General features: G+C 38.5%; 1 protein-coding gene across 6 annotated transcripts in view; it reads right to left on the bottom strand.

Annotated features, from left to right (window-relative positions):
- si:ch211-140l13.3 (centromere protein J) overlaps nucleotides 1-23,392 on the bottom strand; it is a 32,238-nt gene extending 8,846 nt beyond the window's left edge. For 2 of the 6 annotated variants that reach the window (XM_059024236.1, XM_059024234.1), the window contains exons 1-12: nucleotides 23,205-23,392; nucleotides 21,550-22,068; nucleotides 19,442-19,538; nucleotides 14,758-14,955; nucleotides 13,235-13,376; nucleotides 12,644-12,731; nucleotides 11,319-11,393; nucleotides 7,497-8,784; nucleotides 5,405-5,510; nucleotides 2,924-3,071; nucleotides 2,012-2,227; nucleotides 1,283-1,423 (exon numbers count right to left, since the gene is read on the bottom strand). In XM_059024236.1, coding sequence (XP_058880219.1) covers nucleotides 1,283-1,423; nucleotides 2,012-2,227; nucleotides 2,924-3,071; nucleotides 5,405-5,510; nucleotides 7,497-8,784; nucleotides 11,319-11,393; nucleotides 12,644-12,731; nucleotides 13,235-13,376; nucleotides 14,758-14,955; nucleotides 19,442-19,538; nucleotides 21,550-21,942 — 2,892 coding nt within the window. In that variant the 5' untranslated portion in view covers nucleotides 21,943-22,068; nucleotides 23,205-23,392. The remainder of the gene's footprint in view (nucleotides 1-1,282; nucleotides 1,424-2,011; nucleotides 2,228-2,923; nucleotides 3,072-5,404; nucleotides 5,511-7,496; nucleotides 8,785-11,318; nucleotides 11,394-12,643; nucleotides 12,732-13,234; nucleotides 13,377-14,757; nucleotides 14,956-19,441; nucleotides 19,539-21,549; nucleotides 22,069-23,204) is intronic. The other 4 variants (XM_059024238.1, XM_034005509.3, XM_059024235.1 and 1 more) reach the window with 4 other exon arrangements.
- Nucleotides 23,393-24,646: the final 1,254 nt, after the last annotated feature.

The raw sequence follows: 24,646 nt of genomic DNA on the forward strand, positions 1-24,646 counted from the left end.
GTTTACTGAAGGCACGCAAGGGAAGCTGTTCCTCATTGGTCAGTTCCCTAGCTGTCATGCGACAAAATCGCAAAAATAGACACCAATCCTACTTTTTTCACATAGCTTCAGTGTCGCCTGTCGCATCGCAGGCAGTGTGAATGGCTTGTATGAAAAACACGTTTTATTTTTTTTGTCATGGTGCGGTGTGCTGTACGACACATTCGCTTGTCTCATCGCATCCGGTGTGTAAGGCCTTTTGGGTATGACTTAAAACCAAATAATATTAACAGTATATTTTTTATGTATTTCCTGTTCTATAGCCCTTTCTGATCCTGTTGGACTATACACTGATCAGCTCCTAATCATGTAAAACCACAACAAAGAAAACTGTTATTACCAAGGCTTTAAAATATATTTTTAGTTCCTTGTTATCCTTTACCTAGTACTTTTATTTCCTAAAATAAAGGGAAAAGGACCCAGCTAAAGGAGGGGTCACTTGCTAAATTAATCCAGTGTTTGAAAATCACAAATTTTGTCTCAATATGTTAACTATATTTGTTTTTTCAAGCCACATCCACCAAATGAATTTATAATCAACAGTGACTCAGGTTGATATAATATTTCTACTAAAGCACTGTGACAGGATGGCTGGTGGATAGAGACTCAGAGACAGTAACTGCAGGTTTTAAGCGCTGGGGCGCATGTTTATTAACAAAAATAAAACAAAAACACAAAACAAATAGGCACAGGGCCAAACAAAAGGTTTATACAAAAATACAAATCAAACATAGAAGTCAGGCTGAGCAATGCCTTCACTGACTTATGAAAACAAAGAAAAGAAACACGGCAGGCAGGCAGATGGATGGACGGACAGACAGACAGACAGACAGACAGACAGACAGACAGAGACAGACAGACAGACAGAGAGAGACAAACAGACAGACCATGTGGTTTCCCCTCTCCCAGGCAGTTCCTCCAACAATGGAGCTCCTGCCTCTATTAAATACCATGTGGCCAGGGTTGATTGACAATTAATAATTCAATCAACAAACACCTGGTCACATTTTGCACGTGCATTTGGCAGGGATAGGAATTAACCCTATCCCCGCTGCCCACCACCACAAACACACCCAAAACAACTACGTCTGGAATCTTAACTTCCAGCCCTGCCATATCTAACACATACATTGTCATCTAATATTTACACATAACACTTACAAATTATACATTTATTTACATGTGCAGGGCTTCTGCCCTGCCACAAGTACAATAAAGAAAATGGTTTGATCTGGGTCCTTACCTTGACCTGAGGCTCTACAGTAACCTGTCTCTCAAATGGTGTCTTCCTCCCAACAGGAGTGGAGCTGCGACTCTTATGGCCAGCAGGTGGCCTGTCTTCCCTTCTCACATGACGTGTGCCCATCAGTATTGCTTCAGAAACCTACACACAATAGCAGGGTTCTGTAATGTATTTATTTATTAAAACTTTTGCTCTCCAGAACACAACTGAGATGCAGAATCTCCCATTTTCAAAGTTATTTTCTTTCACAAAACACACAACCTAACATTAACAGTTAAAAGACAAATAACTATAAAGACTATAAATGAATACTACAATTATGGATAAGGAAAGGCCAGATTGCTCCCGAATCTGGGACCAATGGATGAAAATGCATGATCATCCATAGTTTGCAAGCAGTAGGATCCTGAACTCAGTTCACTGACAAACTGGAAGCCAGTGAAGCTGGACAAGCATTGCTGTGTGAATATCAAGACACTATGAATAAGCACAGGCACAGGTGGAGCTACGATCAAGGATCCACTGCTGGCTTAGCCTAATGTAAATGGGTCTGCTTGCTGGAAGACTAGAATTCTTACAAAGAGCTTGTGACAGAAATGTTTTGTAGACACTGCTGAAGAGACTGGACACCACCAAGCCTGTAACAGCTGGGCATGCAAGATGAAGAACAACAGTTCCAGGCACTATTAGGGAATATGCTGGCGATGTGAATATCATATGTTCTCTTACCTGTGTTTCTGCCTTCTTGCTGGGGATAGATGTCACCTCGGCTTTCTTCACTGCTTCTTGCCGGTGTCTCTCTGACAGCTTGAGCTCGTCTCTCAGCTCCAGGTTTTCCTTGGTCAGGGCCTCCACCTGGTCTCTCAGCCGGCCGTGGGCAGCTGACCAGCGAGTCTCCTTCTTTTTAAACTCTTGCTGCAGTGCTGCAATCTGCTCCTTTAATATCTAATTGTTAACAAAATAAATGCATTAATAAACAGGGGTTTAATAATTACATTTTCTTTTGAGTGATTAATTCCATATCAGGTCCCATATGACATTAATTAAAATAATAACTTTTGCACTGAAAAATGGCTCTACATATACAGTGTAGTACTGGCATTTTACCCCTTCTTGCTTACTAAATATCTTGGCATCCCAGAATAGATCATCATTATCATGAAAGAGCGTCAAATGCAGAACTAGCTCTGGTGGATAGTTCTTTCTCCATTTTACCCAAAAATGGGAATCTGCAATGCTTACTGCCCTGTACAAGATTCATGCACTGTGATATCACTCCATCATCATTGCTAAAAAACATTTTCTATCATAAGCTCCTGGGACAAACAGGGAGACAATGATTTATTCAGGGATACCAAGGTATTTAACAAACAAGAGCAGTAAAACACACACCCCATCACCAGCACACCTTTTTAATTTACTGGAAGGCCAGTGTACGGGCGGAAGTGTGTAAATAAAAAACTAGAGAATGAACACATCAGAGTAAACTTGTAGTGGCTTCAGGATTTACAGTATAAGATAAAACGCAAAATAGGCAGACTTTGAATGGAAAATGACCATCTTCTAGTCTGGTAAAATGCCTCTTACCCAATTTAGCTGTGCAAAGAATTCTGTTAATGCAGATGCTTTATTTTAACTTACTTGGAATTCCTCATTAGCGTTTTTCTCTGGAGTTGGTGTGGCTGACAGTTTTTTTAAGATCTGCCTTTTTTTCATCTCTTGTTTCTTGTACTCTTCCAGAGGATGTTGTTCTTCACACTTCTCCAGCTCAAAATGACCCATCCTACGCCTGCCATTACAAAAGTGACACTCTTACACAGCCCAGCTGTGTACAACCTGCTCACCCGATAGCTATACCCAGATCAGTAATTGTAAAATTAGTAAAACTAGCATTGGTTTAATGCACAACATTTTATAAAGCATTATCATGGCTTTACTTATCATAAGGCCGATAAAGATAAAACATGCTTTAAGAGCATATTAATTCAATAAACAAATGGAGCAATGATCAACCACTGATGATGTGTTTATTCAATAAAAATAAAAATAAGTGTTTATTGGATGTATTTATGTTCTCATGAAACACTCTCTATTTGGGCTATATATCTGAGCGTTGAAGAATTGTTAAAAATCACTTAATCAGGCCAAAAGCTCATTGACTAATCGTTTAAAATAGGTTATTATTGCTAAAGATGCCTCAACTAGCTATTAATTTCATTTTCCTTGATACTTTTGAATTAGCATTTTTTGAGTTTTGCAAACAAACTTTTTTTCCTTATCCACAAAAGCAAAACTTTTGCTACAAATGATGTTTCCTATAATTATTTGTTTGATAAATTTCTAGAAATTATAAATTTCCATTGGGATATGTAAACTTTTGACTACAACTGTACATGCATTAACATACAGAGGTTCTCACTGTACCAATTCATTTACTAATATACTTAATTCAAATTATAAAAAAAACAAAGGGACATATTTCAAAGCACATTTAATTAATTCCAATTAACACGTTGATAAATCAACAACAACAACAACATCTTGAGAATTTATAAGACACATTGATTTATTTTACTTGGTTGATGGTTCTAGTTTTGTAAAATGGACACGTCAAGTTAAGAAAAGGGTAGACGCAAATGTGTCATGTAGAGAAATGTTTCAGCTAATGCCTTCATCAGTGTTAGGCAGAAGGTATTAGCTAATATACAATTTATCTTTTAGGGGTGAATTCTTTATGAAAGTAGGCTATTGTTAACACTCTCGCTTCTATGTAATTATTAAACAAGAATGTAAGCTTTTCAAAAGTTCACAAACACAATAAAAATAATTTAGCACGTAATCCAATTACTCAAATTAGCCTCATTGTTGTAAAATGAAATTTATAATTAAAGTTCGGGAGGAGGGTCTGACACCAATCTCTGCGTCACCAAATTGAATCATTCAATTTACACATTAGCTAATTTAAATTGTTAGCACTATAAATACCCTCTTCACTTATCTCTCAGTTGCGTTTTGATTTCATCGTAACCCACCACCTCCCCATCTCCACCTTTCTTAATAACAGTTTTTATGTTTTATCAAATGGGGGTCTCAGCCTCGTCAAGTCGGCCAGGCAGCGAACCCTCAAACCAAGTTAGGTTTGATGCCAAATGAATGTGTATATACAGCATACTTTTCTGTTAAATCGCATACTCCGCATTCTCTACAATAAATATTTGTACTAAAACATTTTGTGATTGGTGTTTGTCCCGAACTACTGAACTGAGCTTTGAAATGGGTTATTTTATAAAGCATCTTATTTAACTTCCCTAGAAACAAAACGTTTTGACAGAACAAAACACCTTAATTCTGCCAATCGGCATTTTAACTAAATGTACAGCATAAATCAACACTTGGAAACACCACCAACGGTACAGTAATATGGTAGGATACGAGCACAGGCATAACTTACCAATCCATATTTTAAAGTACTAATAAATAAAGTATCAATTGGAATACCTCAGGTAGACTGAAACCCTAACAGAACACATGACTGATCACAGCACTGAAAATATATGTCAGCATACTTCCGTGCAAGACCACATTAAAATAAACAATGAAAGAAAGGAATAAACAAACAAATAAACAAGTACTTAAAAGTAGAGCTCTAGTTTTCCGCAGTGGAGAGTTTAGGCTGGTATTCTTAAATCACATTGAATGCTTCCGTTTCTGCCATGGCAACAGGAACTGCTGACCACTAGGACAGGCCCAAACTTGTCATTTCTCAGTTTTGATTGATCACTTTGTTGAAAGAAGTCAACGTAAATAGCCAAACCCTGCATGCTTAATAAGATGCAGCCTGTTCAGTTGGATTATTGACATGGTCTCAGACTTGAAAGAGAATCTTACACCTTTTAAAATATAAGTGTATTGGACAAGTGTCATTGGCCCATTTTCTGCCTACAAGAATGAAAACTGTCCATACTGTACAGAAAACAAACATTTACCCTGGGCAGACAAGGTTGTGTGCCAAAAAGGCCTTTATGACACCTGACACCTTCAAATTGATAATCCCACTACCAGCTACTGTATGTCATTTTGCTTTTAATATTTTTGTAGAAAACGATTAAGAGTTTACTGAACCTGAGAAGTTGCATTGCTCTCTCCTGTTCCTCCTTCATGTTGTCCAGTACAGAATTATCACTACGGTGGTGATCCATCTCTGAGAGCCAAACTTGAGTGTCATGTTCTGTAAATAAGATTCAGTGAAATCTACATCTTTAGCTTAGAACAGTGGATCTCAAACTGGGGGGCACGGACTGTATCCGGGGGGGGGGGGGGGGGCGGGGGGGGGGGGGCGTTAGAAGGTTCAGGATTTTTTAAAATTTTTTTTTTTTTTTTTTTTTTTTTTTTTAATTACAGCGCATATCTTAACCTTGGCTATACTGTATAACAGGCGGATCATTGATTTTGGCTTTTTGGCGGTTTTGATTGGATCGCCAATAATACTTCCACCAATCAGAGGGTTGCATACAGTGAGTGATCCCGCCCTCTGACAGCCTGGTATGCAGCACAGGTTAAAGAAGTGCTGGGCAAGGGAAAGAATGTGTCAGGTGTCAAAGTGGATATGAGAAAGGCAGTGATGAAGCCAATTTGCTTGAAAACATTAAAAGTAGACCGGACATTTCCATCACTGGATTTAAAAAATCTGGAATTGATGCGATCAGAAACCCAGAGGCAGTGTAAACTGCGTCTGTTACTGTAGTCGGACTGTTCTTTTTGTGTTAAGCATTTCTGTGTTTTTTTTTTTTTTTTTACAAGGGTTTAATTAAGTAGCAGCCAAAATTGTTTGTGTCAGACTTGTTAGAAAGTCTGTAACAAAATGGTTTATTGTTATTGCCAATACGTTGTAGATACGACTATTAGTGCAGGCATCGTGCAGGTATCGCAAAGTCCAGAAACAAAACAAAACGTTAAAATAAACGCTGGTTCTGTCACTGTTACTGGAAGGGAGCTCAAACTTCATCACCTTGGTTTCACATATCTGCCTGGCATCCCGCGAGTCCTTTACACTTTTCTCACTCCCGCTTTCACTTGACTGAGTCACTCCATCATATAAAACTGAGCTGATTTTGCCAGTGCTGGCTAGTATATTAACCAGTTTGAAATGATTTAAAAGCAAATTAAAGCATTTTCGTTTCGGCTTTATTGTTAACAATTTCACACATGGCAATACTGCCCTACAATTACTGCATGATAGTACAGTGATCATGCGTTATTGCAGATGCTATAACGAGCTACTGTAAATGAGATACTGTTTTAGCAGACATTTAATTAAGTATACATTTATTTGAATGTTTTTGGAATTAACAGTATAAATGCAAAACCGTGTGCCATTTTTTTTTTTTGTGAATGTGTTAAGGGAAAAATGACAATTCAAAAACCAAAAATCCCCCAAGGCAGCAAATCTGCTGAATTTAATACCAGCCAAAATTTCCCATTATATGGTATATATTAACTTAAAACAAATCTTTCTGCTCACACCTCCAGGCATGTCAAACTTTGTAGATGGCACTGTACATCTGACTGGTGCCTTTTAAGCTTGCATATTTTTTGGATGAAGTCTGCTGTCATCTGGTAATGGATGTTGTTTATCGGCTTACTACGTGCTGTGCACTTTAGTAAGCGTTGGTCACAATTGGTAAACTGTAATTTGCAGTGTTAAGTTTGCTCTCAACACAACAGCAGTGACATACAGAGAAGCCACAGGCATGCTGGATTTACCAGTATATGTACCTATTTTTATTGAAGGGGGGGGGGTGGCATCAAGTACCACAGACAAGAGGCAGGGGGGCACGGCCCAAAAAGTTTGAGAACCACTGGCTTAGAAGACAATATAGTAAAAAACTCATAAACACCACACAGGCCTTTTTGCTGTGGTCTCTGCATTTATGCAAACAAAGTATTTTTGTTTATTAAATATGGACATACATTTTCATGCTTTTATTGGAATTACTTTGCCAAATCCCTTGGTAGCCAGCCAAGTGAGTTTTTGGTAATTTAAAGGTAGATTTGGGTGATGCTAAAAACAAGAAAATGGACAGCAAATTATTATTTTTTTTTAACTAGCATCATGTTTAGTCCAATAAAACAGGAAAAAGGTGTAAACGAAGCATGTGAATTGGGTGTTTTGTCTGCACTATCAACTAAATTCATTCATAAATGTTCTACTTACTAGAGGCATTATTCTCAGTGCTTGTGGACTCCACTGCAACGTTGCTTTGGGATTGTACCTTTGGCTTTGTTTTTAAACCAGGGAAGAGGTTCGCTACCAGATCAGAAGTAGATGGTGGTTGCAGGTATGCCTTTGCACTGGTGTCGTTCTTGTCCTCTGGCATTGCTCCGCTCTTGCCTGCCTTCTCTTTCTCTGCTGACCTACTGCGCTGATATGAAGATGCTCGAGATGAAGCTGTGGTCTTATTCCACTGAAAGTTCATCAGTTCATTGTCACTGTCCTCACTGCTGCTTGTGCTGGAGGACTCAATTAGGAGTGTTAAATTCCGGGGGGTGTAGCTTCTGGATACCACATCTTCTAATCCACTAGGTGCGTCACTGGCATAGTCATCATCAGACAGGTCCAAGTTTCGATCGAGGTGCCCCAGCCTCTGTGGAATCTCCTTGGTTGGAAGCTCATGGCACTGAGACTTGGGGTCATCTTCGCTGCTGGTTCTGTCACTGTTACTGGAAGGGGGCTCAAACTTCATCACCTTGGTTTCACAGACCTGCCTGTCATCCTGCGAGTCCTTTACACTTTTCTCACTCCTGCTTTCACTTGACTGAACCTTGACAATCCGGTCGTTGATTTTCTTGAACCCAATGTTTGGTCCAATTCTGTAAGGCTGAATACCATAACTGTGATCAGAACTCTGTTTCTCTGTTGCTAGACCCTGGCATCTAACCTCTTTTGTGACAGACAGTTGTGCCTTAGGTGACTCTTTCAAGGTTTTGTGCTCGTCCATTTTCTGTTGGTTCTCTTTTTCAGTCAAGCAGAAAGCCAAGCTTTCAGGGACTTCCAGGCTAAAACTTCTGGACCTCAGGGTTCCTCTAATAGCAGGTTTTTCATCCATTACTTTATTATTTATGCCTGCTCGGTTTTGCGTTGTCTTTTTATCCTTCAACTGCTGTGCAAATTCCTCATTTGACCCGTGATACTCTGTGTCGATGGCCTCTGCTTTGTAATCATGACTGGGGATTACCTTTTTCCCTCTTGAAACCATCACGTTTGGGCTGCTGATTTGCCTGGTCAAAACAGGCCTCTTCCTCACCTGAAACTTCTCTGTGCCTTGTAGGGTGGGCAAAGAACGCCGGCGCTGGTTGGTAAAACCCACTTGTTTAGGTAACTGGGCTTGGGGGGCTCTCCTCTGTTCTTTCAGAAGATTTTCCTTGCTTTTCTCTATCCGGGATATGCCCTCTCCCCGCTTCAGGAATGACTTCTTTGGTAACACCTTCACTTCCTCCAAATCCTAACATAAAAATATTAAAAAGTTTAGTTTTATATGTACCGGATTCTGCCGAGTCAACGCCCAGAGGGTGTAAAGTTGTTGTTAAGGTAAAAGTGGTGGGGAGGGGCGTTGACTCAGGCAGGGGTGAAATTATAGGCATTATTAACATTAGGTAAATACAGTACATTTACAATTAGGTATGCTTAAAATTCAAAGGTAGAGCACAGCACATAGTCATGCTAAATAATCAAGAAGTGCAGTTATATTTATTGACTGGTGAAATACAATTCAAAGTTGCTGCAGTATGTCCACTTGCAATATTTTCACAAAACAAACATTAAACTGTTGTGGTGATGTCAGACCAGGAAGTAATGGACACAGACAGGACTGGTGAGTGATGAAATTGCACTGATGCACTGGTTTATTGTAAAATAAAAAGGTTTAACAAAACACAAACACTAAACAAAACAAATGGCACGGTGGCCAAAACAAATAGGCAGACTAACAAACGGTGGATGAACCCCAAAACAAGTATCGTGTGAGTCCTCTCGCACAAATAGCATTTGTTTTGCTTTCCGTTTTTAATTATTTTCTCCTTCTCTCTCCCGTTCTCCACTCCTGAACACACAACCCAGAGTGAGTGAATTGTGCAGCTATTTATACAGCTGTGCTGGGATTCAATTACTAATTAATTATTCACTTGAACCCCAGCACGTGAACTAATTTGTGCATTCCCTGTGCTTAAATACAACTACATATTTTAACAGTTGTGCTAAATATCCCACATTATATCCCATGCACCAATATATATACACCAACATTAACATCACATGCAACAGATAACACATAATACACACATGGGTGGTGACAAAAGGCCTTAACTATAATTATTATTATAAGAAAAGTAACTTTGTGTTAAAATATTTTCCAGCAATGGCATTCAATGTTATGATGTTAAGGATCACAAGCTAAGGCTTTATTGATTGAGCTACATGGGAGTCTGGCTTTCTGCTGAGATTTTATACTGCATTTAATAATAATAATATCTTTATATAACACATTTCACAGTGGACCTCCATCACAAACTGCTTTACAGAGGTAGGCTGTGAACTGTGCATTATATGCAGTCAACTTACAATAGGATATTGATTTAACATCTCATCCGCAGGATGGAGCACAAGGAGATCAAGTGACTTGCTCAGGGTCACAGAGTGAGTCAGTCAGTGGCAGAGGTGGGATTTGACCCAGTGACCTTCTGGTTACAAGCCCTGGACTTAAACCACTGGACCACACTACCTCCCTGTAATGCAAACCCTATTACTTCAATTTGCGTTTATTTTAAAATGATCAAAATGACTGCAGCTCTCAAACAAGGGCGGCGATTATACGAGGGTGGCCTTTATTAATAATACTATGCTTTACAAATGCTGCAAAATTTTATTAAATTAAGGCATTTTAGAAACGGCGCCATGAGAGGATCTGATCTAAAATATATCCTACTCGTTTTTTGTTTTTTTTTCTCACTGTAACTTACCTGCTTGTTTGTAATTTCTCTATAAGACAAACCAAAACTAAATCTTCTCATAGATAGTAAGCAAGTTTTTTATATATATATTTGTACAGGACTGAGTAAAATTCAAGTTGAATAAAAAACAGAACAACTAAACCAACTACGAGAAGATATCTTCTGCCAGCTTTCGGATAGCGCTTACAGTGACTGGCAAAGCTCTAAGTTCCTCTGAGTTTAGGTTTTCACCATCCAAGCTGACGACGAGGTAAACAAACAGCCCTTGTTTTATCCCTTGCTGTGTTGGCACTGAACTCTACTGGAAACAAAGGGACGTGAAGGACTGCTGTGCTGTAAGTAGTTCATCATGGGTTGTCTCTCAGGACTGTACCATAAAATAACATTTGCTTACTAAGGTGGGTGTACATTAGTTTGTATTACATGCTGGATTGAGGTTGCAGTCTCTTCGGGGGTGTCATGTACATAGGCAGAGTTGCGCGTTTCTTTATTTTTTGAGCAGGGGTAGAAAAAAAATACCTTTACGTTTCTTTACTGAGAGCGGTGTTTATTTGAGGGCGGCGTCTATTAAAAAACTGATATCTGAGTGAGGCGTTAATTCGAGGGCAGTGTTAATTCAAAGTAATACGGTATTTAAACAGACACACAGATAAACAGATTAACCTGTTTTGAGATTATTCAGAAAAGTGAAATTCCTAAGAATGTACTTTTGACAATAGTGGGGAAGCACTGATGTAGCTCTGTGCCCTTTTAACTAGTTGACTTTTTTTTATATATATACCAAGTTCCATTGGCCCTTGAGTTATTTGTTCTAACACTATATTTGCAATGGGATTACAGAAGTGTATTCCTGGAATAATCTTTAGTGTAAAGCCACATCCATAGGTTCAGTGCATCCATAATTTATTTTTTATATTTTTTTAGTACCAGAGTGGCCATGTGACACAGGGCATCTGGTTGTTATGAGGAACGTGAACCTGGAGGTGCTGGCATGGTCTGGATGGGTATGGTGGCTGTTTTGTCCTCTCACCTGTCCTACCAGGGCAGAGCTGAGCGTCCAGTCATCTTGGGAGGGCTGACACTGCGACTGCCCATGCTGCAACTGCTGTGTTGATAAATGAAAGACTGGCATTTACCATGCCTCTCTCTGGCACCAAATAGGCCTTAAAGTGTTAAACAGTTATGTGGCACCATTAAAACTCTCTTGATACAAAATTATTTTCCTGAAACTTGCCAACTTGTTCTGTACCAGAGCTTAAAGGAGTGCTAACCAAGGTTTTCAAATCTAATTTTGTGCATGTTATTTGCAGTAATATCCCTGGTTCCTTTTGTTGTGTCTTTGTTTTTTGGTTGTATTTTTCTGTGTGCAGCTGCTGTCTTTTACTTCTTTTGCTAAGGGCATGGTTATAGCCATGTGTTACTCTTAAACCATGGTGCTGTAAATATCGTACTTTCTTCGATATTAAAATATTCATGATCAATATAGTGCCAAGAAAAAAGCTGCAATCAAATACATTCCATAATCATAATAACTCACTTCACGCTGGTGTTGTGCTGAGGTAACAGCAATGCTCAGGTAAATATATTCTGTGTTTTCATTGCATTTATACTGGCTCCCTAACTTTACAAAAACATTTCAAAACATGTGTTAAAACATAAACCCACTTAGTGTCTACTGATTCTAAAGCAAATTTGTTGCCATGACAGCCATAAAAAAAACTGCCCATCCTCTACAGTGTTTCCAACCACTTCCAAGCCTCTTTCACAAACTACAGTACAGTTGCATCATGATAAATGGTTGTTGCTGTAAGTGCCACAGAACATGGTTCCAGTTTATACTTTAATTCAGGATACAGAGATGTTTCAAGTACAACATAGTAGATAAAACATATATACAACTGATTCTTCCTGGTATCTAATCACCATTAAACTGAAACTGAGCTCTAGTACAGAAAGGGATTTTGTACCAGGCAGTAACAGCAACTTTTACTAAGTTTTATCTTTGAAGTATCAGCATATTCCAAACTGAAGATTAAAATACAAAAGCAAATCAACAGAACATCAATAATAATATTGCTAATGTTTATAAGAGGTAAGGAATGGATTTTAAAACCTTAGTGAGCACATCTTTAAATACCAGTAGAGTACTTTATGTAATTTACATTGGTAAGCATGTCTCAGGGGTGGCAATGGGGACATACAGCTGGTTCACCTTCATTTTGGGGGGTGTGACTGTGGGTAAACTATGTATAAATGTAACAAATAGACACCAAGAAATGTGGTTCAGTTTTACTGTTTTTGTTAAAAAAATGTACCATGGTGGTGGGATACTGCATCCTATTTAAATATAATTACCTTTTTATCTTCAGTATCCACTTTAAGCTGCTCTTCAACAAATTCTTCAAACGTTTTCTGCCTCACCCCAACTCCTGGTCTAATAGGTCTAAAACGTTTATAAAGGAAATTGCATTTTAATTCCTAGCGGTTTTCTAAGATCAAGCTGCACCAATATCAGAAATATATTGCTAAGAAGTACCATTTTCTTGACTGGTAACAGACACTTAACATTAACAATATTAAGGGAAACTTAAAAAAAAAAAAAAAAAAACCTTATAAATGGTCAATTTACTTCTCTGACAAAAATGAATGGAATTTGTTATATATATATATATATATTCCATGTATCTAGAAGTCTCAATTTGAGCATGTACCAGAAAGTGATAATGTAAAGTTAAAAGTAGTATTCTGGCGGCAAAATGTATATACTGGAGAGATAAATAAAATAAAAAATAGGAAATAAGGACATTAGTTACATTAATAAGAACAGTCAACTAGGAAGCACTGGTTTTACTGTACTGCGCATTTCATAATCTGGAATCTGACTATAATAGACTGTGCCGCAGTGTTGTTACAGTATATACAGGAACAGAATCTGGCTGTCTCTACCTCTCCTCTGGGTTTATAGATGGTCTTCTTCTCATCCCAAAGGGGCTCACAGGACTCTGCTCTTCAACTTGTTCTCCACTTTCTTCTTTAATAGGAGACAGATTCCGTGGAAGGGCCTCATCCTTTTCTGGAATGTTCTCATCTGAAGCACAGTACGAGCAGAATGACAGAAAGCATAACAAATATAAAAATTATACAAATGAGAAATATCTTGGTGGTAGAAGTGATAAGTTTCAAGTAAACAGCAGAATGGAAACAAAACAACCTTCAGTAAATTCTGGTGAGGAGTAAACACAGTGAACAATCAATAGAACTACACCTGTTTTGCATGACAACCTTTACAACTGCCGTTCGAAATTACTATTGTCAGTTCTTGGGCTGCGATCAAACCAGCAACCTATAGCTATTGCATTGCCTAGAATTTTAGGATTGCGATAATTAAAAAAAAAAAAAAACTATATGAACATAATTTAGATATTTTATTGAACATCATGTAACCAAAGAAATGACAAAATGATATCGCAAAAGTCTATCGGAAGCCATACTAGTAGTACAGTATTTCAGGTTTGACTTTGAAATGTGACATTCTTTAATTTTTTTCAGTTTTTCGTTAAGTATATGGAAAACTACAAAGCTGTATGTAATTTAATATGATACGTAACATTATTCAGTAGGTTTCATTTGACTTTATGAAGAAAAATTAGTTAATTCTATATGGTGATGCAAAACTTTTGGCCATAGCTGTAGATTTACCACTATTGTTTAAATGGATCTAAATACAGTACCACCATTTAAATATTAACAATAGGAGCACAACTGGCATTTCACTTTTAGTTTTAATTACAAAAATAGTGACAAAAATGCAATACGGGTGCTGCAACTGATTAGGGGTAGCACTAAATAGTAGACAAATCAAATAGGGAAGTTGTGGTTGCAATCCATTAACATCTGCAAAGGCAGTCTAATGTAGGGCAGTCCTCCTTCCTAATAATAATAATAATAATAATAATAATAATAATAATAATAATAATAATACGCTGTTTGGCACATGAGCACTTCTTTATCTGATTATTCTGCTAAAAGTGGCAGCAGTGTGGAGTAGTGGTTAGGGCTCTAGCCTGTTGACCGGAGGGTCGTGGGTTCAATCCCAGGTGGGGGACACTGCTGCTGTACCCTTGAGCAAGGGACTTTACCTAGATTGCTCCAGTAAAAACCCAATTGTATAAATGGGTAATTGTATGTAAAAATAATGTGATATCTTGTAACAATTGTAAGTCGCCCTGGATAAGGGCGTCTGCTAAGAAATAGATAATAATAATAATAATAATAATAATAATAATAAAATGTCCTGTCTCCTTAAGCCTTGGTTCCAAGGACTAAAAACAGACCAATACCAAACGAATACAATGGTTCCAGATTTATATCTCATGCTAACCGGATTCAGTTAAGTTTAGTATAATGGAAACAACAGGAAATAATGTCAGAAATATTGTAATTGTGTTTATGACTGGCTGGTTACTAACCTGTGGTTTGATCCAGTGGAGAAAGTTCTGTTGATTCCAAGGTACTGTTGTTTTCTAAAGAAGGTGGAGTTGCCGGGCTGGGTGTGTTTTCCTTGGAATGTGTGGCAGTTATGGCCATAGACGTGGTGCCTAACCCTGGAAACAGGCCGGGTGCCAGGCCCAGTAACTGTGGTGACAATGCTGGGGACAACACAAGACCTTCACAGGAAGGCCATACAGTTAACATTATTCACAAATAATATCAACCAAAAGGACAGCAATATAAGCCTGTCTCAATGAACTACAGCTCTGTATTCATGTTCTGATTACTTCATAGTTCTGATATCCTTTTCACATCTCTGGATAGACACACATAATTGTCAGGGTAGTACTTTCATCTCCTGACTTCAAGGGGAACAATCTGATCAAATCAAACCACTTTCAGCAAATGTCAAGTATGAACCAAAGGCAACAGCTATTGTGACATACTGTACTGAATAACAAAGGTAAGCCACTAAAGTAGATTCATAATATTAAATCCAGCTAATAAATTGGGTTAACCAAAGACCAGATAGAATATTACAATACAAACAAGCCTGGCCAGTCTGTTTTTCTGTCAATCTATAGGATTATTTTTGTGTTTGTCATTGTCATTGATGTGCCTATCTTACTCTAACACGTTTCAATAAAATAAAACATACAGCTGTCTGAAAACTAGAAAAGTAGCAGAAATGAACTACTTTTTGTATTTATTGTTAACAGACTAACCCAGGTGTATATTGCTCTGCTCAGTGCTTTCTGCTACCGTAACATAATAGCAGTTAAACAAATAACAAACTGAAAAAAAAAATAAATTTAAGATGCTAATTCCCCAACATTGATTTTATGGAACCTTGTGGTTCTTATTTTTCAGTAAATGGAAATATTTATTTCCAAAAGCTTTTAACATTTATATATAATTACTTAATTAAGAAAAGGAGTTCTTCGACCCAACTAAGTACGGTAGTCATTTTCCCTTCAGGGCATTCTTAACTTTTCAAATAAACATTACATTTTATAAAAGTTTCGTCCATCTGTGTCAAATGCTTTAAAGAAAAAGCTTTGAGCTGCCTCACACAAATCAAATGAAAGCTACAACGCAATGCAAATGACATGCCTCTGTGTAGTTTATTAGTCATTTTGGGATGTTTAATCCATAGGTGATAATACTAAAAGAAACTAATACAAATATGACAAATGTTTTGACAAGAAGTCTTTGGCTCCGCTCCCTCGATTAATAGGAAATGAACATGTAGTGCTGGTGTGCACATAGGGAATTGCTAAGCACCCTCAAGTTATGTCAGCAGAGGGAAGGATTTGGAATTATAGTAAGACAAACTATAAAGTTAGATAAAGATAAAAGCAAGCAAAATGAATGAAATGAACAGGACTACCATTCCTTTACTCATACTGTTTGCTAATTCTATCAAGTTTGAATTAAACCATTCAGGCTACATGGTCACGTGAAAAAAGAAACAAGGACCAGGGGTCACAAATGGAGATTAGATAAAGGGGGCATTCAGAACATCACGGGGGAAACACACAGAGTGTGCTTCAGAGACCGCCAGATACACGCCACAGGGTAGTCGCACAATGATTGTGTGACCACATGGTACACTGGTTTTGCCCGCCCAGAAATCGGGGGTACAGATGGGCGAGGCCATCGTCATCAAGCAGTTCTGCCATTTGGTCGATGCTGAAACCCAGGCCTGGATACAGCGCCACAATACCGACACCTTGGAAGCTGTGGTGAAACTGGCAGAGGATTTCGAGGACTCCCTGATCTCCTCCAGGACCGGCCTACTCACAGCTCCCTCACCACGGAGCAGCAGAGGACCGGTTCCCCTCCCCACTCCACCTCTACCCATGATCGGACCCAGACCTCCCAGACCACAGACCCTAACGGGCAGCCTTGCCTCCCCACTATGGAGGCAAAGGTTGGCCCCCAGCTGGGGAAGCTACACTGCCCATGCCCCGCTGCCTTATCAGCAGCAGAACAGATACACAACCTCAGCTCCCTCTGCCCCTCCTATCTGTTTTAGGTGCCAAGTCAGGACACATCGCCCGGTTATGCCCATCTGCAATGGAGTGTGACGTGGCGACATGTTATTTGGTATCAGAAGCGGGTAAGCGATGGGAAAATGGTCGGGAGGGGCCTTGTATTGTTGATGTGGTTATAGGGAAAGTGAAAACCCACTCATTAGTGGACACAGGGTGTGAGCAGACCTTAATTCGAACAGCTGTCTTGGGCGATGTGTCGAGGCAGCCACAAGGTCAGGTGGCTATCTCCTGTATCCATGGAGACACGGCGACATACCCCGTACTAAAAGTATACCTATCGGTGGGACCGATAAAATGCCACCTGGAAGTGGGGGAGGCGGAAAGGCTACCACACCCAGTAATTCTGGGTCGGGACTGGCCAAACTATACTGCAAGGGCATGCGGAGGGATACAAGGTACTACTGTCCCCGCTGTCCCTCTCAGCCAGGCCTCTGTTTGCAGGTGTGTTTTGAAAAATACCACACGGTACATGAGTACTGGAAAGACTAAATAAACCCCAGTCACTTGTTTTTATGTCATGCAGCAACATTACCTTGGGCTCCAAAAGGATTATACCACTTGACATTAGTATGGGTAGTATGACCCAAGGACTGCATTTTTCAAAGGGGAAAGGTCAAAGTGGTCTGGTCTCAGTCTAGGGCCTGTAAGGGCCTGAAAACCTATATAAAGGTGCACATATTTGGCATTTTTGAATTCAGGAAAATCAGGGCAATTCAAATCCACTGTCCTTTTAACCCTTTGCGGTCCATTGTCGGACTGGGTCCGACATTGCAATTATTCCTCACAGGTCCTTTGTCGGACTGGGTCCGACATCATTATAGCAACGCAATAAATGGGTGTTTAGTCGTTTTTTCTCCGGAAAAAGCAGAGAAAACCATTCAATTGCCGAGTGGTAGCGACAGGAGCCGAGACAAGTCGGAAAAAAAAAAAAAAATAAATAAAAAAGGCGTATTTCATGAATAGTCATACATGGTATCAGGTATCAGATAATGGGCGTCCATAATAAACAAGCTGGCTAAGTGCGTCAGCGCACTGAGACTATCATGGACATTTGCAGAGCTTTTTTCAGATGTTATAGTAATAAAATAATGACTTGGATCGCATTATTGAGGAGTTTGGTGATAAAACGAGTGACCTGGAGATGATCGATCGGTATGTACGACTATTATTATTATTATTATTTATTTCTTACACAGCTGAACGCTATAGCAAACAAAAGGCTGGGGAGGGGCTGGAGATGCCTAGTGTGTGCTTTGTTGATATGCAGGACCATTTAAACCCGTTTGACTGTGAAAAAAAATACTTTTAAACAGCGCGTATAAAATTAACTGCGCGTGTGAAAATTAATTAGACCTGGCGTGCCTGACGCGCGATTAATAAATGGACCGCAAAGGGTTAAAAGTAGAACAAAAGCTGTCAGATTCACAGGTCCAAATATAAGGAGAAACAAGTGACTTTTGCTATATACAGTGGCATTACCTCAAATTGCAGAAGGATTATGGGTAACACACCATTGACATGCAAGGTCATGTTACCCATTTCTAAAATCCTTTTTTTGTGCAGTTTTAAAAAATGTATAATGCCAGGGTATCTCATTCTTTAGCAGCGTACTGGGCACATGAAATTGTGGTGGGTGCTATGGTCCGTGGGCTGAATATTCCGAACTGGAAAAGTCAAAGTTGCCTAGTGTCTGTCTAAACACCCCAATACCAATGAAAACATGCACAATATATACATAGTTTGCCAGGGGTATCTAAAAAGGAACATATAGTAATTTTGAGAGTCACAAATTTGCAAAATGCCTCTAGCACAGAGAATTACCAGGGCCTTAGTACAGAAGGGGTTAATTTTGTGATTTTAAGATACCTGAAGCATAGCTGGGCAGGGCTGTGGGAGTCTATGGAGAGTTCAAGACTGTGGGTGTAAGTAGGATACAATGATGTTCCTGCATAGCACTTCCTTCCACCAACTAGGGGTCTGCAGGAAGACAGGCAGGCTCACATTGGGATATATGCATGGCTAACAACCACTTTCAGTGTGGCCATGTCCAAATGGGATTGTTCCCGCACACTTCTTGATTTGGCCCCGCAAAGTCTGTTTGTACCACTTAGCACCTTTTTTTCTATTGCTGTTGTGTATGCATTTGTGGCAGGGCAGAAGCCCTGATGATGTAAATAGTGTGTGGGGGTATTTTTGTATTTAAGTTTGGCGGGGATGGGGTTAATTCTATTGCTGCCAAATATATGAAATGTGGCTGGGTCTTGATTGAATTGATCATCAATCAAGTCCCAGCCACATGGTATAAAAAGGGGAGAAATCCTTTGTTTGGTGGAGGAATTTAGGGTGAGTTTGTGAAACCTTTAGTGAAGGCCCAGGCCCAGGCTACATGTATCTTTTATTTTGAACTGTCAGTGTTATTTAGTTTGAACTGTTTATTTTGGCCTCTGTGCTGTTTCTTTAGTTTTTGTGTGTTATTGTTAATAAAAGTGCACGCAGCACTTAAAACTGCTGCTTCTGTCTCTGGGTTTGCTTTCCTGCTGCTGACCAGCCTTGAACGCAACGCTACCCTGCTACACTGTTCAATATATCATACTTGTACAATTACCTGGATTCATAAGTGAAATAAGCTTGTTCTGTTCCTGAACCAGTCTCTGAAGGTTTTCCATCTGATATCTGATCAGTTGTTCCTGCTGCCCAGGGTTCTGTAAATCACAAAGCAAACAAATATGAAACCACTCAGTCAAATGCGCTAATTTGTTCTTGGATATAATGCAGTCAACAATTCAAAGGTTTTGTCCAAGTTAAGTTGGGTGTGGCATAGACAAAAATAATGATTTATCACATTTACTCTTTGCTCTGGGATGTTTTTCTGGCGAACATTGTTGTAGATCACAGATAATAACCATATATAGCCTCCACAAGCATTGGGGCAGAATGTTGGTCAAAGGCAATGGACAGCCCAGTACTTACCGAAGGGTAGTTACATAACAGGGTTGCGTAGTCTGACTACGAAAGTAAATTTAAAGCATACGTTTTTGAATAAATAAACTGAAATGTATTCATATGGTTATTCCTATACACACTGGTAGTCAAAATTATCAATGTCACCTGCCTTGAAACAGAATGACCGGTGGTGGGGCATTTACTTACTCTTTTTACCCCTCATTAATAAATAATCATCTCACATTTTTAAGACTGTAGAACGACGAGGGGTGTGACTGTTATGGACCAGTTTTTCCCACTCAGGGCCCTTGTTCACTAAATATCTTGGTATACCTCAATAGATCATTTTCTCCTCTTGAAATATCTGCAAAACATCCATCCCACTGGTGTACAGATACCAGAAATATTATTAGATTACTACAAATATGTATTTTGGCTCTAATTTTATTAAATAGTTTCAAGAGTCCAAGTATCACTTACATACATACATACATACATACATACATCTACAATAACAGCACTCACAATCCACTTAAACCTCCCCGCTCCAAGTTCCTCCACCCTGGAGGATCCAATACAAACTAGAGTGGTTTCTTTAGTTCACATTCGTGTGTACTTCAATATAGTTGCTGATTAAGTCAGCTACAATACTGAAGTACCACTAATATAAAACATTAAATAGTACTACATTTAGAAATACGAAATACAGTAAAACATAATATAGTAAATTAAATAACAAATGTTTCAACTTTTCAATGTTTAATTGTTTTTCTGAATGGGATAAGATGGAAGCAGTTCTGTGGACCATCCACCATGCCACATGACTTCCATCTGCCTTGGCCAGCAATCCAATTGAGCATCAGCTGTGAGATTAAAGTCCCATTCACAACCTCAATCTGCCTAACTCACAGGTCCATTTGCAAGGCGTACTGATGTACCACAACAACTTGAGGCCGTCATTGAACAAAGATGTGCCAACACAATATTAGGAAGGGGGTCCTAATACATTGGCCAATGAGTGTGTAAGTGTATTACTGATTCTAACCAATCAGGTTATTATTTATTTCTTAGCCAACACCCTTATCCAGGGCGACTTACAATTGTTACAAGATATCACATTATTTTTACATACAATTACATTACTTTTTTACACATTATTTTTTAATGGAGCAATCTAGGTAAAGTACCTTGCTCAAGGGTACAGCAGCAGTGTCCCCCAACTGGGATTGAACCCACAACCCTCCGGTCAAGAGTCCAGAGCCCTAACCACTACTCCACACTGCTGCCCTTGTCCTAATCGTCCTAATCGTTTAATAAGATCTAGACAAAAAGAGTTGTAGTAGTAGCTGCAATCAAGACACAGAAACACTGCTTAGAGTGAGTTTAGCCGAACGACCGTTATTGAAGACCTGGATTAATATGTGTAACTATTTTTACACCACAAAGTACGTTACATGACGTTTTGTCATTATCTGGAAATATTACCAATAAATCGGTTTTAAAAGGCAGTAACATACCAACATGGTCCTCCAATGCCAACAAATAAGATTGCTCCACAGCCAAACAACACAGCAGGCATTTACAACTTAATTAATATCGAGGAATTGGAGAAATATTACCATTCTTGTCAAACATGGGCATATCTCTAAAACCGTCATAAACATAACATATAGTTTTGTTTTAATATTGATTTGATATATCTAACAAACATCAATACTTATGACTTGTTTCCTGCATGTCATAAAAAGTGAAACACACTGCATTACTTACCTGTAGCAGGGCTCTGGACAACATTGCTTGCTGACCACTCTGATTTTGTGCCAGGGGTTCACTTGCAACATCCGACTGGAGCTGTCCTTGGATCAAATTAGTATTTAACAGGTGTGGGAAAAGAAGAGGGTTTGTGCTAAAACTGTTTGATGATGAATCTTGGCCAATCTGACTGTTAACCACATGGTTAAAGCCACTGTTATCTGTGTTCACAAAACTGTTGCTTGTGGAGTGATTGACCACTGGGATTTGTACCGTGAACACATTGCAGTTGTCTTTTTGTGCCTGAGCGTCAGTGTCACTCATGTTAAGTGAATTTGGCTGTAGTGCACTTGATAAATCCATTGACCACTGTTTTAATAGTTTTTTATCATTTGGAATATCTGCAGACATGTCCTTTTTTATTTCCAGTAATATGCAGCCGAGACTCTTGCCATGTAAGTGGAAGTATTTTCTTTTTGTCCTACCTGCATTTACATATTCACTTTCATTTTTAATTCTATTTCTTCATGATGACATCTAAAAATGAGAGAAATCATGGTCAGTTTTTAAAATGTATATTTCGTTGTTTGTTTTTTTTCCCAAGTGAAATGTCAAACTATCACTTTTGTAAATGTGTCGAAATCATTCATTAAACACTCAGAAGTACTGGATTTACAAATAGTAAAAGAAATGTAAATTAATTTACATACTTTTCAACTAGTCTTTATTAATGTCAAACTAGTTGAAACGTTTATCACTTAATTTTGGCTTTACGCATAATGATGCTCAACACAGTAATCATCGGTTTTACAATATATAACGACTTAATTTTAAAACGAGAAGGCCTCCACGCGACTGAATGAACATTTTTTAATTGTGAAAGTTGTGGTAAAAGTTATTGTTTGTGGTTAACAAAACAAAAGTGCGGGAATTTAAACAAACATGTATTCGCCTCTTGCTGGGCGCCCTGTAGGTAAATAAGATCCCAGTCAACGAGTATAGCAAATACATTAATCATGGAGTGTAGACAACTTTTTATGCACTTTTGCTTTTGACAGTAAAAGATGTAAAAACTATCTAACGTAACATACGTGCATTCTAATTTGTAATCTTCCACATCAAAGGCTGATATTCTGAAAAGGTAACCAAAGCTTTGTTTTCACTTCAACAGTGACCCGTCTTGCATATATATTAAATGACATAAAACATGTCCGTACAGGCAGCATATGAAACAAGAAATATATTTGCATTAAAAGTACACAAGCTTTTTTTATCCTTCTGAAGTTTCTATTTTAATTGTACAACGTCTTGTGCAAAAATGATTAATATCGGTTATACAAAGTTAAATACATGTACAGTAAATAATAATAATATATATATATATAAAAAAAAAAAACCCTTACATAAAGTACCTCGTTTAAAAAAGCAGGATCTTTACGAGCAATTTTTAAATGCATCCGGAGAAATGTATTTTATTTCTTTTGTTTTTCCTGCGTTGAAAACAGAGTAATTAAATTAAAACCCATAGCTCTGAACCTAACCAGGCGTTCACAACGTTGTTATTAGTTACAGTAACTGTAAACATCAAACTGCGTCAGGTGCACTGATTAAAAAGTTAATAATATTGCTTTAAAACACAACATTATAAATAAGCCGCTTCTGTATGTACTCACCTAGAATTACATGATTGCCATGCTACAGTTATTTACTTATTTATTTATTTTCACCAATGAACTCTTGGTTAATTGCTGTCAAACGTATACTTATGTAGGGAAGAAGCGCCAGTCAGGGCAGTTTTCAGCGCCACTAGCTGAAGTCAATCACTGCTGCAGTAAGCAACGGGCTATGCTATGGGGACCTCTACTGGTATTCTGCAGTGTAGGGATTAGACAGTGGACTGTACTGTGAGAATTGTCAACTAATTGATTTGCCAAAATCGAATTGAAATTAAAATTATGGTTCTAACTATCAGTTTAAATCGATGGTGTTTTGTATGCATTAATTTGTTTTCCATTGCACGTTTCACATTTTCTGTTGCAATTGTAACCTATCAGGTGACCCGAAACGGTTTGCAGGTCATAAAAAAGTAACGACTTGCACAGTTAAGCAAGTTAAGAAACCAAGAGAGTACTGGTGTGCTGTTTGAACACGGTCTGTGGCCTGTGCCAACTCTTATTGTTTTTTTATGTGTTTGTTTGTTTGTTTTAAGGCTAGATACATAAATAAAGGGACATTTTCAACACAACAGTAAGAATAAGGGTGCATTCCAAGACATCGTTACATACATAAGACATGCAACTAATACTGTAATATGCTAGTGTGATGTAGCTGTTATTGATTTTTCTTTAAATTATTATTGCATTTTGCGTTTTGAAAACTCCAAGGTTATGTCATTTGTAATCACTAAACAATAAAAGGTAGTATTTGAACACGTTACCACCTAAATGATCTTGAATCTGTTTGTAATGTGATATTTTATTAGTAAAATATTTACAGTAACTGCATTGCTGAAATGTAAATAAAACCAGGAAACCTACATTTGAGACTTTGTCACTCAAGTCACACTTTGGTACCCCAATTGTGGAGAGGAATGAGCGTCTGTTGTTTGCTGCACAGATGATGGTGTATTCAAGTGCAAAAGTCATCCTGGTTGTACATCAGAAATACTGACCTTATAAATGACCAGTGGCGGCTGGTGGGTTTTTTGTAAGGTGTGGCAGAAACCTGACCCCCCCCCCCCCCCCCCCCCCCACACACACACACACATAAACGGATACACATAAGAACATAAGAAAGTTTACAAACGAGAGGAGGCCATTCAGCCCATCTTGCTTCTTGAAGGATCCCAGGGTGTCAGCTTCAACAACATTAATGGGGAGTTGGTTCCAGACCCTCACAATTCTCTGCAAAAAAGTGCCACTTATTTTCTGTTCTGAATGCCCCTTTATCTAATCTCCATTTGTGAGCCCTGGTCTTTGTTTCTTTTATTCAGGTCAAAAAAGTCCCCTGGGTCGACATTGTCTATAGCTTTTAGGATTTTGAATGCTTGAATCAGATTACAGCGTAGTCTACTTTGTACAAGACTGAATAGATTCAATTCTTTTAGCCTGTCTGC

This window comes from Acipenser ruthenus, chromosome 5 (genome assembly GCF_902713425.1).
Source record: "Acipenser ruthenus chromosome 5, fAciRut3.2 maternal haplotype, whole genome shotgun sequence".
Classification (NCBI taxonomy): domain Eukaryota; kingdom Metazoa; phylum Chordata; class Actinopteri; order Acipenseriformes; family Acipenseridae; genus Acipenser; species Acipenser ruthenus.